The sequence below is a fragment of the Sciurus vulgaris genome (assembly GCF_902686455.1).
Source record: "Sciurus vulgaris genome assembly, chromosome: 10".
Classification (NCBI taxonomy): domain Eukaryota; kingdom Metazoa; phylum Chordata; class Mammalia; order Rodentia; family Sciuridae; genus Sciurus; species Sciurus vulgaris.
Window position 1 is genome coordinate 57160945 of NC_136470.1, and position 18903 is coordinate 57179847.

Sequence of the window (18903 nt, forward strand, 5' to 3'; positions counted from 1 at the left end):
TAATGAAATGTTGTTATCACTGTTGGTTATTCAAAAAGAGTCAACATTTTCCAAAATGACATCTTTTCCAAATTTACCTGCAACAATTCTGTGGTTTATCCCCTTATCTCCACATCCATTTCCAAACATCCATTTAAGAAATCGCAAAATATTGGGGAAAGTGTCTCTGCGTTTGGAAGTTCTGGAGTTCTATTTCTTGCCATCAGCTCTAAGGCCTAAAAATAGAACAAGATCAGTGACCTTCTTTTGGGAGGAATGACAGGGGAGGAGAAAGTTAGGGGGTGATTGCAGGTTTGCTTTATCAGTGAGCTACATCCCTAACACTTTCTAAAAAATTTTTGAGACTTGGTCTCACCAAATTGTTGAGGATCCATCAAACTTGTGATCTTCCTTCTTGGCCTCCTCAGTCAGCATGATTACAGGTGTGCAAACATTGCATAAGGTAGTCTTGACAGTCTTAATGTAGCTCAACAAATTTATAATTTACTCTATAAAGTTTATGGAACTCTCCTGTGAGTGTGTGTGTGTGTGTGTGCGTGTGTGTGTGTGTGTGGTGCTGGGATCAAATCCATGGCCTTTTGCATGCTGGGGAATCACTCTACAAGTGAACATGTTCAGCCCATCTTAATTCTTCAGAGATAATCACTAAATACTAAAGTGAGGTCCTGATTATCTCTACCTTTTTGAATTTTGTAGCCACTCTCCTTCAATTCCTTTAATTCCTTTATTTTCTCTCTCTCTCTCTCTCTCTCTCTCTCTCTCTCTCTCTCTCTCTCTCTCTCTCTCTCTCTCTCTCTTCCTCTCTTTTTCTCTCTTTCTCTCTTTTCAGTGGGTGCAGCAGTGATTGAACCAGGCATATCTAGGCAAGTAAGTACTTGTTCTACCACTGAGCTCTATCACAGGCTTCTATTTAATTTATTTTGAGACAGGGTATCTCTAAGTAGCTCAAGCAGGCTTCAAACTTGAGATCTTCCTGCCTCAGCCTCTCCAGAAGCTGAGATTACAGATGTGTGCCACAAGGCCTGGAATATTCATCTTTTTGGTGTTCAACTATGAATGCAATGCATCTTGCTTAAAGAACAAAATCAGCAACAACATGAAAAACGCCACCTATGGTACATAAAAATATAAAGAACAGTGTTGTCAATCCTTCTATAAATGTATAAAATCCTGGTAAACATTCGGAAACTATTTAAAACTCACATTGCAAAACAATTGGATTTACTAAAACTCTGTTCCTTAACTAGCTATATGCCAGCTTCATCATTCCTAATAACACATTATAAAATGGATAAATTGAACAGTGACTTATATGTGTTTTCACAATTAAAAAAAAAATCATAAAATGATCATAATCTTTCACTTTTGATTTTATTTTTAAATTTCTGGAAATGAAATTATATCTTATTAATTGACTATTTTATAGTAGAAGTTTAAGTTTTGAAATGAAGCAGACAACACACACCATCACTGAGTTGCCATGTAAAACAGGAGGAACCCTTTAATAAATTTCACTGAACTCCTTTAATATTGTAGACACAACTAGAGAGCTTTGTAAATGTATTTTCCAAATGCCTCCCTGACCTTATAATGTGGATCCCATACTTTTACCATATTAGACATTCATTTTATTATTAATATCCTTCTTTTCTCTACAGAATGCTTATCAAAAATGATGCATATGTGCATATATATTTGTATATATAAAAACATTTGGTTGCTTTTGTGTGATCCTGGGGATTGAGTGCTGGGGACTCATGCATGCTAGGCAAAGACTCTACCACTGAGCTGCACCCCCAGACTAAGAAGAATGTAATTTTAAGAAGACTAATGTATTTTTTCATGGATGGTCCTTTAAAAAGTGTTATACCTAAAACCACTGTGAAACCCAAGGTAACCTAGATTTCCTCCTGCATTAATATTATTCTAAGACCTCATGTCTCAGACAGCAATTAATTTCAGTTTAAAATCTCAAGACTGTTGGAAACCCCTATACACAAGGAATAAGGATGGGAGCCCATAAAATACTCAAGCTCAGTATTATCACCCTAACCTCAAAAAGTCCTCCACCACTACCCTCAATCTCCTCCCCACCTTGATATCTCATTCATTTGACTCTTTACTTTCATTTATGTTAATGATCATAAGCAGCCCAGGACTCCCAGTCCACCCCCACTATTTCTACCCTAATGCCCAAGTGGCTCTGAACATGCTCCTTACTTTCACCAGCTGTGCATTCAGGGGCAACATTTCTTCTCAGGCAACTCTAGTTCTAGAAATTAAACAAGTGTCCTTTTGGCTTCTCGTTGCTCTCTGAAGTCTTCACAGTTTTTTTGTTTGTTTGTTTGCTTGTTTGTTTTGTTTTTTTAATTAATATTCAGGCTTTTGACAACAAATCTACCTTTCCTTATTTTCAATGCTTACTAAACCCCAGGTCATTCCCTCCTCACTCCTTTGAGATCACAGCTCTTTGCACTGTTACCTCTCACATTACTCCTGTCCTGACTGGTGGCTACTTCAATAGCTGCACAGATGCCTGCTGCAGTTCCTTGTCCTCTGCTATCATGCTCTCAGGAGCTTGCCTTTCTCACCTTATACACTATGTCCTTCCCTCTACCAGGAGATACACCAGCAACCACCACACTTCTCTTGTTGTTGCCACTACCTCCTATCTTTTGAACACCCAGTACTCCAAGGTCAGCAATCCTCTGACTCCACTGGGACCTAGAATCCCGGTGTTCATCGTTCCTTTCACATGTCCCTTCCATGACCCTCTTCCACTCACTTGACAGCATTTATCTGGCTAACATGTGCTTACAAGTGTGGACTTCTTTCCTGTATACATCAGCTCAATGCAGTGGATAAACGCCACTTTTCTGCAATGGCTGGCATCACTTACCATTGACATCCACTAACCTCACATGGGCTCTTGGTGCCTTCAGCAGTCACACTACATCTCCCTACTCCACTCTCTGCTACTCTCTACTCCTGTCCTAAGTCATATGCACTCAGTTGTCATGTCTCCTTCGCTGCCTCTTGACTCCTGAAATTTCTCAGACTTCCCTTGTTTTTGTGACTGTAGAGAGTTTTGAGGAGCACCAGTCAGGTAATATGTAATCCTTTGTAGGATACCCCTGCAATACAATGTATCTGTTTTTCTTCTTGGTTATCTCAAAATTATGGTTTTTAAGAGGAAGGTGTCGAGTTAACAGTGCCACTTTCTTTACTTTCTTTTTCTTCGCTTTCTGTACTGGGGATTGATCTCAGGAGTGCTCTACCACTGAGTTACAGCCCACGTCCTTTTTATTTTAAACTTTGAGACAGGGTATCACTACATTGTGGAGTTTAGCTTCCAAATTGTGACCCTCTTGCCTCTGCCCTTCACATAGCTTGGCCACCATGCCTGGCAACACTACTGCTTTCATTGCATCATATTTGAGGACATACTAGCAACTGCTGGTGTTGACCTTATCACATAACCAAACTTTTGTTAAGTGTTTCCACTGGGAATCATCTCTTCCCTTTCCATACTGTGTTCACAGGAAGTCATTCTATGCAGTCCATACTTGAGTAATCCTCTACTTCCTGCAGGGTGGAGTATCCACATAAACTTTTAGAATTCTTCAGCTTGGGTGATTGACCTGTCTGTTCTCCCAAATGTATTTATTCAGTCATTTATGTCAGCATGCACTCACAAATATTTACTTTAAATTTCAAGTTACAATTCCTTGCAACTGTATATTGATGTTCAAATTGTCCCTGTGTTGGTTAAGTTGCTCTTTCAGTTCTGCCCTATCATATACCTTCCTCTTTTTAAAATTCACAAGTTTATTTTAAATTGAGCACTAATAATTGTATCTATTTATGGGAGACAATGTGACATTTTGATATTTGTATGCATTACAACATGACTTTTTCATTTAATGATTATTTTTGTGTTGCCAAGGATTAAACTCAGGGCCTTACACACACTAATATAATAGGCAAGTCTCCACCACTGAGACATTTCCTGCCCAGCATTCCCTCCTAAATTAATTTTAGTTATGAGTCACAACTCTCTCATTTGCTATTTAATGTTTGAATCTTTCTATGATCATACTCTGCCCTTCTACCTTCAATTGATACACCCAGTGACACAGGACAAGACCCCTAGGGTTCTTCCCGTGGCCCTGAAGCTCTTTTGTTATTTCACAAATGCATATCTCTATCCTCCACTGTAATTATTTTTATATAACTAATTTTAACTTTTAAAGATTTTACATAACAAAAAATCATGTATTTACCCATATAGTTAGAAGTACATTCAACTTTCATGTGTTTAAGAAAGCTGTTATTTAGCTATGAAAAGGTAGATTTCTGGGTTCATTTTCTTCTTTCAAAACTTCATTCCACATTTACTAATTCACTTGAAACTGTCTCCCAGCTCACTGTATTGCATTTAAAATTATTTTTCACCTCTATCTTTATGCTTCACTATGGCTTGTTTCTGTGGCTACGATACTCTATCACCAATCCATCCTCAAATATTAGCATTTCCATAATGTGCTATTCAGTGTGGTGTCAATGGGACAAAAATTCCTGAAGAGAAAAACTTAGAGGAACAGGTATTTGGCTCACAGTATCAGAGGTTAAGTCCATGGTGCACAGACTCCACTGCTGTGGGCTCAAGGTGAAGCAGAACATCATGACAGAGGGTTTGATGGAGGAGTGCTGCTCTGCTCAAGGTGCCAGAAAGCACAGAGTGGGAGAACGGAAAACAGAGAACAGGGAAAATGAACCCTTGGAGGGCAGCCTCCAGGGTCCCATCTCATCCAGCCACACTCCTGCAGGTACCACCCAGTGCCTTCAAACTAGGAGAGACTGACTGTGATGACTCTCCCAATGCTCTCATTTCACTTAGAAATAGTCCTGCATTAACACAGGAGCTCTTCAGGGAAACTTCATATCCAAACCACAACACAACATTAAGTTAAATGTGGGTCTTTTCAAAATATGTCTTCCAAATATTTGACTCTTTAATACCTGCATTATAATTATAAAAATTATTTTACTGACTTTGTGTGCTAATTCTCTTATCTGTGTCATTTCTAGATTGGCTTTAACTGAATATTTCTCCTCATGATGAACTTGGTTTTCCTACCCCTTTGCCTGTCTGTTAAAACTTTGGATATCTCAGTGCTTGGTGGTCCTGGTCACTTGTGGATTCCTATAAATATTCTCCTATGTATTCCAGGCAGATAAAGCCTTCTTTTATTTGAATGACTGACCTAGATAAACATGGGGGCCATACAGGAGGTAGAGCTTTTTTTCTTGCTCTCTTCATCTTCGAACAGTCTTCATTATCTCCTTTTCATTTCTTCACCTAGAGGTAATCCTCACAAATCTTGTGTTCTTCCCTGTTTCAGATGATTGGGCCTCAGCCAGTTCAGGGAAGATTCTCACATGTCTTATCTGCCTTCATCTTGTGGGTATGTTCCTTGAGAATCTGCTTTGATTTGGGCCATGTCCCTTTATCTTCTGGACAGGCTCTGATACATGTGGATCTTTTTAGATTCCTGATATCTTGAGAGCACCTGATGCACAATACTCACCCTTCTCATCCAGCATTCCTTTCTCACTGATGCCTGGACAACTGCCCTTCCTGAAAGCTAAGGTGCTTTTGCAGATTGAGCCTGGGAATGCACAGTCAAGCTCATACGTGACCATCCTATCTGTGGTCAGATTCTGGATCTACTGATAGTTGATGACATATGGAATTTAACTGATTTCACTGGGGTACAACTAGACTTATCTTGGAGACAGCAGAACATGCTGAAGACTAGCCTCTTCTGAGGCCTGAGTATAACCATGGCTGTAGTTATGGCCATAGAAATATTGTTGAGGTTTTTTCTTGGATGCACTTCTAAGCTATTTGGGTCTCATTTCTAATATTTGTGAGGTGGAAATGAAGCAGTATTTAATTTAAGGGTGATTAATCTCCCATCATTGAGAGAAGGCTTTCGTGAGTTTTCTACTCAGAATCTTGTGAAAGACAAAGTTTCCCATGGTGGCTACTAGGAACAGGCACTACACCAGGGCCTGTGGCATGTTCTTGTCTTTCCTATCTAGTTTTTCTGAGATGGCGGTCTAACTATGTTGCCCAGACTTGAGCTCAGCCTTCCAACTAGCTGGGACTATGGGTGGGCCCCATCTCCCGCAGACCTGGAGTTTGCTTCCAGTGATGGAGCTTGAAATGAGATTTCTGTGTGTGCTAGGACATAATCGGCCACTGAAGTATACCTCAACCCAGTTCTTTCCAATCTGATCAGATAATTACACATCAGTTCTTCTCAAAATTGGTTCTTCACACCATTCTCTGTTGAATGCTTTAGGGGGCCCTCCACAGGTCTTGGGAGGTTTCAGCTTTCCTCCTATCACAGCTTTTCCACCAATGCCCCATCTGGCTTATCTCTATCTGTACATGGCCTGGAAACTAGGGCAGTTGTAGGGTTCACTTCAGTTGTTTCTCACTTTCAGACATCACTGTCTTCGTTCATTGTCTGTTGCAGTGACTAGAAAACCACTGATTTATATAATCTGGTTCTAGGGGAAGTTCAGGCAAGGGGGATTTATCTGGTCTCTGTTACATTATTTAGATGGGAAGAAGATGTCCCCATTCATCAAGTTTTCACCAACATTACCTCTAAATTCATCAAGGCTCAGTCTTCATCGTAATGGAAGTAACTGTAGTGTCTGCCAAGCTGATCTCTGCCTTACTTTTTGTCTGTGGATTTCAAGTTATATCTTTATCTAGTTTTTCTTATATTTCCTGTCATTTCTTGGTAGTCTCCTTGCAGGTCTGCTTCATCAACTCTTAGATATGACTTGTTTCAGGGTGCCTGCTCTCTTTTTGTCTGTCTATACCCACTTGGGCCTGTGTCCTCATCTTGCCTTCCAGCTTTAGAAAACATCTGAAGCTAAGGAGCCTCAAGTTAGTATCTAACCTGCATTCTAGACCTGCATACCCCACACCCTCACCAACGTATCCACTGGACTGTCTCACTTGGTGTCCTAACTATAACATATCTAAATACATTAAAATGTTGTCCTCTTACCTCACAACTAACCTCCAAACATCTCCACTCTTCTGCAGTCCATCCCATCTCAACTAAGGAAACTTCCATTTCATCCTTCCCCTTGCTTAGGTTAAACTCTTGGAACAATTGCTACTCTACTTTTACATAGACTCTCCTAAAAAGTACATCCAGAATCTAATGATTTTTTTTATCATCTCTAAGATTCCATCCTGATCTATATTACTGTTATTTCTGGCCTGACTTATTGCAACAGCTGCCTAATTGGTCTTCCTGCTCCTCCCTTTGCCTTCCTTGAGAAATTCTACTTAACAAAGTAACCAGTATGTGTCTCTTAAATTTAAGTGAAACCATTTTATGCCTCTTCTCAGAACATTCCAATGGTTTCCCCATATATACAGTAAAATTCAGAATTCCCATCTTAGATAAAAAGTCAGAATACTCACAAAGCACACAGTGCCTCATTTCCCTGACCACTTTATTGTGTATTTTTTGCTCAGTGCACTGTAAATATGCTGAAATCCTTAAAGGTCTTTGAGTGCACCTGGAACTTTTCTGCTTCATGGGTTTTGTAATTGTTCTTTCTTCTCCCTGGCATGCTCTTCTCTAGGTAAATAAGCATCTCTGTATAACATCCTGTGTCCACATGTCACCTCAGGGAAGCCCTCCAAATCAAATAGACCCTTTTAAAGAGTGCTCTCTCTCTCTCTCTCTCTCTCTCTCTCTCTTTCTCTCTCTCTCTCTCTCTCTCTCTCTCTCTCTCTCTCTCTCTCTCTCCCTCTCTCTCTCTCTCTCCCCCTTCTTACCAGGAAGAGCACATAAAGCATTCATTGTTTTATCCATTCATCTGTGTAAAGGCATCTGGATTCGTTCCTTAGTTTAACTATTTTGAATTGAGCATGCATGCTTACCCTCATGTATAACTCATTAGAACAAATTTTAAAATATCGAACATAAAAGAGTCAATTCCTAACGAATTATACTTATTTACCTTATTGTTTCTCTCCATCCAATAGAATATAGGTTCTATAACAGCAGGAATTTTTGTTTGTTTTCTTAGCAACATCTTAAACACTGCCTGGCAATAGGAAGATACAAAATTTAATATTGGCTTAATGAATATATATATATATATATATATATAGGTTTTTAAAAATTGTTCTGAAACTTATTCTAAATAAATCACCTGAAAAGTATTATAACTGCTTACTTGAAGTGGAATCTTTGGCAATGGGGCAAAAAACATTGAGGAAAGTATATCCAAATCCCATTTCCTCTGTTGTCTGGCCATTTTTTGCTTTGCAAAATACTTTCAATTGTCAATGTTACACACTCCTCAGTACCTCCTTCCCTGTTACGGCCAAACAATATTCCACTGTTCATCAAATGACAGCTAATTGAGTGGTCGACACTTTTTGCTCTTCTACATAATATTGCCATGAATAGTTGGTGAAAGTTTTGTATGCAAATGTGCTATTTCTGCCTTTTTCCTTTTGGCACTGTTGTGAATTGAACCCTGGGCCTTGGGCACTCTACCATTGAGCATTCTCTGCCACTTGATGGACATATGCTTTTCATTCTCTTGGATATATACCTAGTAGTGAAAATGCTAGGTCATGTGGTAACTGAATATTAACATTCAAAGGAACTGTCAAATTGTTTCTAAAGCAGTTATTTTAAATTTCCACCAGAAATATATGAGAGTTCCAATCTTGCTTTTTCATTTTTATTTTTGTGGTACTAGGTTTTGTACTCAGAAGTGTTCTACCTCTAAGCTATATCCACAGCCTTTTCTCTTTTGAGAAGGAGTTTTGTGAAGCCCCCCAGGCTGTCTTAAAACTTGCAATCCTCCTACCTCAGCCTCCCGATTCCCTGGGATTACAGGTGTGTACCACTGAAACTTGTCAGCAATTCCCATTCTCACCAGCATTGATTGTTGTCTGACATGAGGTGTAAAGTGGTGTTCTCTGGTTTTGGTTTATATTTCCTTAATAATTAATGATATGGGGTCACAACAAGGTGGGACGATGGGCAAAGTTCTTCACCTCAACAGCTAAAGTATTTATATTTGCTTAAAGTCTACTCTGAGAAAGGACTTGAACATTGTCAGTTATACACCTTTCTCAGAGGTGTCATCTTGCTTTCCTCTTTCCTGGACCTTGATGTTCAGAGGCTGAAGATGAAAGTTGATAACATAATTTCCATATCCAGGGTACATAAACATGTAGGAAAAGGTACCTCTAACTTTGTAGTGAAAGCATCTGTGGCTGGAGGTGTGGATCACTGGTAGATACTTGCCTGGCATGTGCGAGTCCCTGGGTTCCATACTCAGCAACACATATAAATGAATAAAATAAACGATCTATTTACAACTAAGACAAATATTTTAAAAACATATATCCATCTAGGGTACATCAACAATGAACAAAGGTGAGATTATTCTTACTGATATTCCAAACAAGGAACCACACCACTTACTAATAAAAATCTACACTTTTTTTTTATTTTTAAATTTTTTTTCATTTTTTATTATTGTAAACAAATGGGATACATGTTGTTTGTCTGTTTGAACATGGGTAAAGGCATACCATTTGTATAATCATAAATTTACATATGATAATGTTGTTTGATTCATTCTATTATTTTTTCCCTTCCCCCCCACCCTTCTTTTCCCTCTAAACAGTCCTTTCTTCCTCCATTCTTCTCCCCCTCCCTAACTCTAACCCTAACCCTAACACTAACTCCCCCCACCCTCCCCCTTATGTGTCATCATCCACTTATCAGCGAGATCATTCGTCCTTTAATTTTTTGAGATTGGCTTATCTCACTTAGCATGATGGTCTCCAATTTCATCCATTTGCCTGTAAATGCCATAATTTTATCGTTCTTTATGGCAGAGTAATATTCCATTGTATATATATACCACAGTTTCTTTATCCACTCATCAATTGAAGGACATCTAGGTTGGTTCCACAATCTGGCTATTGTGAATTGAGCAGCTATGAACATTGATGTGGCTGTATCTCTGTAGTATGCTGATTTTAGGTCCTTTGGGTATAGACCAAGGAGTGGGATAGCTGGGTCAAATGGTGGTTCCATTCCAAGTTTTCTAAGGAATCTCCACACTGCTTTCCAGAGTGGCTGCACTAATTTGCAGCCCCACCAGCAATGTATGAGTGTACCTTTCTACCCACATCCTCGCCAACACCTGTTGCTTGTATTTTTGATAATCGCCATTCTAATTGGGGTGAGATGGAATCTTAGGGTGGTTTTGATTTGCATTTCTCTTATTACTAGAGATGTTGAACATTTTTTCATATGTTTGTTGATTGCTTGTACATCTGCTTCTGTGAAGTGTCTGTTCATTTCCTTAGCCCATTTGTAGATTGGATTATTTGTATTGTTAGTGTAGAGTTTTTTGAGTTCTTTATAGATTCTGGAGATTAGTGCTCTATCTGAAGTATGAGTGGCAAAGATATTCTCCCACTCTGTAGGCTCTTTCTTCACATTACTGATAGTTTCCTTTGCTGAGAGAAAGCTTTTTAGTTTGAATCTATCCCAGTTATTGATTCTTGCTTTTATTTCTTGTGCTATGGGAGTCCTGTTGAGGAAGTCTCGTCCTAGGCCGAGATGTTGAATATCGGGACCTACTTTTTCTTCTATAATCTGCAGAGTCTCTGGTCTGATTCCAAGGTCCTTAATCCATTTTGAGTTGAGTTTTGTGCAGGGTGAGAGATATGGGTTTAGTTTCATTCTGTTGCATATGGATTTCCAATTTTCCCAGCACCATTTGTTGAAGAGGCTATCTTTTCTCCATTGCATATTTTTGGCGCCTTTGTCTAGTATTAGAAAGTTGTATTTATTTGGGTTTGTGTCCGTGTCCTCTATTCTGCACCATTGATCTACCTGTCTATTTTCTACCAGTACCATGCCATCTTTATTACTATTGCTTTGTAATAAATTTGAAGTTCGGGTATTGCGATACCCCCTGCTTCATTTTTCCTGTGAAGGATTGCCTTAGCTATTCTGGGTTTCTTATTCTTCCAGATGAATTTCATGATTGCTTGCTCTATTTCTGTAAGGTACGTCATTGGGATTTTAATTGGGATTGCTTTGAATCTGTATAGCACTTTTGGTAGTATGGCCATTTTGACAGTATTAATTCGGCCTATCCAAGAACATGGGAGATCTTTCCATCTTCTAAGGTTTTCTTTAATATCTTTCTTTACTGTTCTGTAGTTCTCATTGTAGAGGTCTTTCACCTCTTTTGTGAGATTGATTCCCAAGTATTTTATTTTTTTCGATGCTATCGTGAATGGGGTAATTTTCATAATTTCTCTTTCTGAGAATTCATCACTTATGTATAAAAATGCATTGGATTTATGAGCATTGATCTTGTAACCTGCCACTTTACTGAATTCACTTATGAGTTCTAACAGTTTTCTGGTGGAATTTCCTGGTACCTCTAAGTATATAATCACATCATCCACAAATAGGGATAGTTTGAGTTCTTCTTTTCCTATTCGTATTCCTTTAATTTCCTTGGTCTGTCTAATTGCTCTGGCTAGAGTCTCAAGAACAATAATGAATAGGAGTGGTGAAAGAGGGCATCCCTGTCTTGTTCCAGTTTTTAGGGGGAATGCTTTCAGTTTTTCACCGTTTAGAATGATATTAGCCATGGGCTTAGCATAGATGGCCTTTACAATGTTAAGGAATGTTCCCAATATCCCTATTTTTTCTAGTGTTTTGAGCATGAAGGGGTGTTGTATTTTATCAAATGCTTTTTCTGCATCTATTGAAATAATCATGTGATTCTTGACTTTAAGTCTATTGATATGGTGAATTACATTTATTGATTTCCAGATGTTGAACCAACCTTGCATCCCTGGGATAAAACCCACTTGATCGTGGTGCACTATCTTTTTAATATATTTTTGTATGCGATTTGCTAAAATTTTATTGAGAATTTTTGCGTCAATGTTCATTAATGATATCGGTCTGAAATTTTCTTTCTTCAATTTGTCTGTGTCTGGCTTGGGTATCAGGGTAATATTGGTTTCATAGAATGAGTTTGGGAGGGTACCCTCCTCTTCTATTTCATGGAATACTTTGAGAAGTATTGGAATGAGCTCTTCTTTAAAGATTTTGTAGAACTCGGCTGAGAACCCATCTGGTCCTGGACTTTTCTTTGTTGGTAGGCTTTTGATGACCTCTTCTACTTCATTACTTGAAATTGTTCTATTTAAATTGTGTATGTCCTCCTCGTTCAATTTAGGCAATTCATATGTCACTAGAAACCTGTTGATGTCTTCGAAATTTTCTATTTTGTTGGAATATAGATTTTCAAAATAGCTTCTAATTATGTTTTGTATTTCAATCATGTCTGTTGTGATATTTCCTTGTTCATTCCGAATTTTAGTGATTTGGGTTTTCTCTCGTCTTCTCTTTGTTAGAGTCGCTAAGGGTTTATCAATTTTGTTTATTTTTTCAAAGAACCAACTATTTATTTTGTCAATTTTCTCTATTGTTTCTTTTGTTTCAATTTTTCGTTGATTTCAGCTCTGAGTTTAACTATTTCCTGTCTTCTACTACTTTTGGGGTTGGTCTGTTCTTCTTTTTCTAGGGCTTTGAGCTGTAGTGTTAGGTCGTTTATTTGTTGATTTTTACTCCTTTTATTGAATGCGCTCCATGAAATAAATTGTCCTCTAAGTACCGCTTTCATAGTGTCCCAAAGATTTTGATATGATGTTTCTTTGTTCTCATTTACCTCTAAGAATTTTTTAATTTCCTTCCTAATATCTTCTGTTATCCATTCATCATGTAATAGCATACTGTTTAATCTCCAGGTGTTGGAGTAGCTTCTGTTTTTTACTCTTTCATTTATTTCTAACTTCAATCCATTATGATCTGATAGAATACAAGGTAGTGTCTCTATCTTCTTGTATTTGCTTACATTAGCTTTGTGGCATAATATATGGTCTATTTTAGAGAAGGATCCATGTGTTGCTGAGAAGAAAGTGTATTCCCTCTTGATTGGATGGTATATTCTATAAATGTCCGTTAAGTCTAAATTATTGATTGTGTTATTGAGATCTATGGTTTCTTTGTTCAATTTTTGTTTGGAAGATCTGTCCAGCGTTGACAGAGGCGTGTTAAAATCACCTAGTATTATTGTGTTATGGTCTATTTGGTTTCTGAAATTGAGAAGGATTTGTTTGACATACATGGTGGAGCCACTGTTTGGGGCATAGATGTTTATGATTGTTATGTCTTGCTAATTTATGGTTCCCTTAAGCAGTATGTAATGTCCTTCTTTATCCCTTCTGACTAGTTTTCACTTGAAGTCCACATTATCTGAAATGAGGATGGATACCCCAGCTTTTTTGCTGAGTCCATGTGCATGGTATGTTTTTCCCCATCCTTTCACCTTTAGTCTATGGGTATCTCTTTCTATGGGGTGAGTCTCTTGCAGGCAACATATTGTTGGATCTTTCTTTTTGATCCAATCTGCCAGTCTATGTCTTTTGATTGATGAGTTCAGGCCATTAATATTCAGGGTTATTATTGAGATATGATTAGTATTCCTGGTCATTTGGTTCATTTTATTTATTTATTTATTTATTTTGAGACGACTTGGTTCTTCCTTTATTTGACAGTTCCTTTAGGATAGTTCCTCCCATTGCTGATTTGTTTCTTTGTTTTTCATCTCTTCCTCATGGAATATTTTGCTGAGAATGTTCCGTAATGCTGGCTTTCTTTTTGTTAATTCTTTTAGCTCTTGTTTATCATGGAAGGATTTTATTTCATCATCAAATTTGAAGGTAAGTTTTGCTGGGTATAAGATTCTTGGTTGGCATCCATTTTCTTTCAGGGCTTGAAAAATGTTGTTCCAGGCCCTTCTAGCTTTTAGGGTCTGGATTGAAAAATCTGCTGATATCCGTATTGGTTTCCCCCTGAATGTAATTTGATTCCTCTCTCTTGCAGCCTTTAAAATTCTGTCTTTGTTTTGTATGTTAGGTATTTTCATTATAATGTGCCTTGGTGTGGGTCTGTTGTAATTTTGTATATTTGGAGTCCTGTAAGCCTCTTGTACTTGATCTTCCATTTCATTCTTCAGATTTGGGAAATTTTCTGATAGTATTTCATTGAATAGATTGTTCATTCCTTTGGTCTGTTTCTCTAAGCCTTCCTCAATCCCAATAATTCTTAAATTTGGCCTTTTCATGATATCCCATAGTTCTTGCAGATTCTGTTCATGATTTCTTACCATCTTCTCTGTTTGTTCAACTTTGTTTTCAAGGTTAAATATTTTATCTTCAATGTCTGATGTTCTGTCTTCCAGGTGTTCTATTCTATTGGTTATGCTTTCTATGGAGTTCTTAATTTGGTTTATTGTTTCTTTCATTTCAAGGATTTCTGTTTGTTTTTTTTTCAATATCTCTAACTCTTTATTGAAATGATCTTTTGCTTCCTGTATTTGCTCTTTTAACTGTCGATTGGTGCGATCATTCAATGCCTGCATTTGCTCTTGCATCTCGTCATTTGCTTCCCTGATCATTTTAATTATGTACATTCTGAACTCCCTTTCTGTCATTTCTTCTGCCATGCTGTCGTTGGGTTTCATTGATGTAACATCTAGATTTGTTTGCAGCATTTTCTTTCCTTGTTTTCTCATATTGTTCAGGTATCAGTTGACTGCTGTGATATTGCAGATTTCCTCCATTGTCTTATAATATCCCTGAAGATTTCTAGTATATCCCCTCTTAGCCTTCAGTAGCCTGAAGTCTTGGAGGAAGTTGATAATGTGCTGCTCCACAAGGAAGCTGACTCCCTAGGGGAGGTGGCCTTCCGGTGGCGTATATTTTCTGCTAGTGGGCAGAGGTACCTTCACTTGCTGATGAATGGTCATCCAAAGGGGACGTAGGATGTGGGCTGATGCAAGGCCAGTTTGGGCCTGTGTCTCTGGTTTTACAGTCCTTTTGGGAGAACCTCACCCGACAGGGAGGACTCACCCAGTGGGGAGGTCTCGCTGGTCGGTTTCCCTCCCAGAGGTTCCGTTCAATTCACAACTACCGCCTGGGCTGGGCAGCCTTCTTCTGCAATGTTCCCAGGGACCCAGACCTACCTCCTAGGCCTGGAAGCCTCGCCCTTCGCAGACAAATCTCCTTAGGCTTCCTCTCCTCAGAGAAGCTGCCTGCAGTCCTGGAGCCTTCGCTCTGCCCCTCAGTTTGTCTGTGGGGCTCTTCCACCAAGAAGCCGCCTAGGCCCTGGGATCCTGCTCTGCACTTTTCGCCTGGCTATGCGGCCCCTCCTCTGAGCAGCCACCTGGAGCCCCTTACAATCGCTCCGAGTCCCAGTGACCCGCCACACGCCTTTTCCTCCAGCAGCCACCTGGTGTTCCGTGCGGTCACTCTAAGTCCAAGTGACCCACCACGTACCTCCTTCTCCACCAGGCAGTCACCCAGAGATCTGGTGCGTTCGTCACGAGTCCCAGGAACTCACTGTGCACCTTCTTGTCCTGACTGCCACCCGTAGCACTGGTGCAGTCACTTCAAGCCCAAGCACCCCGCCACGCTCCTCCTCCTTCTCCAGACAACCCCCCTGTGTTCAGGAGTGAATGCTCTGGGTCCAAACCACTCACCACACTGCTCCACCGGATAGCCGCCCAGAGCCCTGGCGCAGCTGCTCCAAGTCCAAGCGACGTGCTGAGCCCGTATTTCTCCTTCTCCTCTGGGCAGCCCCCTGTGTTCAGGGGTGGTCGCTTTCAGTCCAAACAACTCACCGCGCACCCTCTCCTTTGGGCAGCCTCCCCGAGCCCGGGTGGGTTGCACCGAGTCCAAGCGCTGTGGTGGGCAGCCACATCTCCAATGCTCCCAGTTGTCCGCGTTCACTGTTCCAGCGGGGGGAGGGGCGTCTCGCCGGCAGCTCTACTTCACAAAGTTCCCTGCGTTCGGGGACTACTGCCCCATCTGGGACGCCTGCCCAATGGGAGACACTCACCCGGCTGCTTTGAGTTGGTCCCAAGTCTCTCAATATCTCCTCTTCTTGAGTCCTGAGTCCTGGAGCAACACGAAACGCAGCCACCCTCTAGTCCGCCATCTTGAATCCCCTCAAAATCTACACTCTTGAGCATATACTTTTAGCTGTGTAACTAAGAAGTAGTATGATTTGTAGATTGAAAGTAAGGGCAGAGATTAGGTTTTCTAAAGTTTTGATTCTGTGTTCTTGACCAATGAACAACAGAAGGAAGTTCTACATACATATTAAGGAAAAGTATTTTTCTTACAGTAAAGTTGGCTTTAAAATGGTCTTACCCTTGAGGGACCTTCCCGGAGGTATGGTGGCTCTCCTTTGACCATCTCAATAGCCATGATACCCAGAGACCAGATATCCACTTTAGGGCCATAACTTTTCCCTCTAACCACTTCTGGTGCCATCCAGCAAGGTGATCCAAGCACAGAAGTGCGTTTATTCTGCTCAGGGGTGATGTGAGCACACAAGCCAAAGTCGACTAAGATACAAAAACGAAATATCTAGAGTTAATCGTTCTAGGTATGGTTTTATAAGAGAGCCCAGCTCAGGTGACCTAATTACATTTTGACTATTTGGTGCTTTTATTGTTTTTTTTTTTTTTAATTTAATCCTAAACTAATCCAAGCTGGGATTAAAATATATTGATGATGTTAAATACTTCCACTTTTGCTCTTTCTTCCTACAATAGATTGCAAATTATTGGGAGAGTTTTTATCCTGAAGAATGTATTTTATCCAAAAAGTTATATTAAAACTGAAAGAGATCCAAAAAGTCAGAGTGGGAAATCACCAAAGGTCGACACCAAACCAAAATGCAGTGAATCAGACAAAGGTCAAGACACTGAAACTTCTTTAGAAAAAAATAAAGAGAAAGAGAATTCCTAAGCATACAATTTAGCAGAGAGCTTAGAAGGAAAAAACATATCTAAGTGCAGTTGCACTGTCAAGGTACTCACCAGCACTAATCTACTCCAACTATCTCAAGTATAACTGAGGAACAGAAATCCTAAGTTAGTACTTGAGTTTGATTTTGTGCAGAGTCAGGATGTGTATACACAGTCTTCTCTTCTACTGTTCATGCCATTCAATGACTCTGCACTATCAGTTGTCAATTTTTCCCTCAATGCCTTTGGGAGAAACCTGATAGCTTGCACTGGAGAATCATGGATATATGAAATGCGGGCCACTTAACATGATGACTGCAGCCATATTCATTGAAGCCCATAGGATTTCAAAAAGTCACAGACATCTCATTCATGTTTGGGGTGGGGGCCTGTAAACACTTGAGTCTGACATGGTGACACCTGCCTTTTCTCAAACAAACGAGCACCACTGATCTCTCTTCTGGGTTGACACCCTGGGGCCATGACTGTGGCAAGTGTAACATCACAGAGGTTTTGGAATGTGGGCTCCAGCTGCTTCCACTGACATCTGACAGCAACCTTCCCCCATCCCCACCTCACACATGTTGTAGACTCCTACATGATACTCTGACAATGTAGGCTATTTGGAGCTTGTGATGATGTGGATGTGGTTTTTCCCCCAAGGACTGGAGGCTTGGTCCTCAGTGTGGCAATGTTGAGGTGGTAGGACCTGTAAGAGGTGGAGCCTAGTGTGAGGTAATTCAGTCACACTAGGGGATGAGACCATAGGAAGGGAGTAATGTACTTTACCTGGGCCTCATTTGTTTCTGTGAGAGTCAGTGGTTATAAAAAAGCAAGACTGGTCTGAACCCAGTTGTGTGGCCATGCAAGCTCTACCTCATGCATTTCAGTCACCATGATGCCATTCACAATGTTGTGATGACCCTCACCAAAGTTCAGTCACAGAGGATGCCAAATCCTGGAATCTGAGTATGCCACCAAGTTCATGTTCTTCAAACTAAAGTGTAAAGATATGGAATTATAAAAATAAGATTTATGGATAACAACTACTCTACAAACTCAATATGCCCTACTCTTGCTAATATTATTTTATATTTTCCTTGAAAGTTTGTAAGAGTTTTCTGTTCACCTGTGAAAATGTAGACCTTTCAGTATGACAATCTGAGTTAATTTGAGATAATAGGCCATAATCATATCAAAATGTACAACTAATTAAAACAAATAAAAAATTAATTTACAAAAAAAATTCAAGACAAAAAAGATGTAATGCTCACTGCCAGTGCTAACACTGACCCCGATTAAATAGAAGGGGTAAGATAATTACAAAGAAATTAAAATTACCACCCAGTACTTCTAACTCAAGACAGGTAAAACTGGATTGTTGGATGTTTAAGACTACAAAATCAAAGGCCGTATGTTTTCTATGATATGTGGATGCTAATTCACAATAAGTTTTAAGGCTATGGAAGGAGAGAACTACATTGGAATAGTTAGAGGAAGTGAATGGAGGGGAAGGGTATGGTGATAGGAATGATTGTAGAATGAATCTGACATTATTACCCCTGTACATGTATGACTACATAACCCATGTCTTCCTAACTGGTATCCATCCAAAAGAATGAGAAATTATACTCTACCTATGAATGATATGTCTGAATGCATTATATTGTCAGGTATATTTAGAAGAAATCAGAAGAAAAACAATGAATGGTGGAAGTCAGAGGCTGGAGGAGGAAATAAGGAAATTTCAAATGTGCTACATGGTTTCTCTTCATTTCTTACAAACTACTTAAAGATGATATTTATGATCAACAATAAAGTATACTTTAAAGATTTGGAAAATTACTGAGTTGACCCCATTATAACACAATATAAAAGGTATATTAGGGAGAGAATATCAAGGGTGTGGCTAAG

At 39.4% G+C, this 18903-nt stretch overlaps 1 protein-coding gene across 2 annotated transcripts in view; it reads right to left on the reverse strand.

The window, feature by feature from the left end:
- The window catches only part of LOC306671101 (serine/threonine-protein kinase PAK 2-like), a 368847-nt gene that overhangs the window by 98717 nt on the left and 251227 nt on the right, over positions 1–18903 (reverse strand). Inside the window, exon 5 of one of the 2 annotated variants that reach the window (XM_079156336.1) lies at positions 8065–8151. The exons of the other annotated variant lie outside the window; for it this stretch is intronic. Within the exon in view, the coding sequence (XP_079012462.1) occupies positions 8065–8151 (87 nt within the window). The remainder of the gene's footprint in view (positions 1–8064; positions 8152–18903) is intronic. 2 annotated transcript variants of the gene reach the window in all.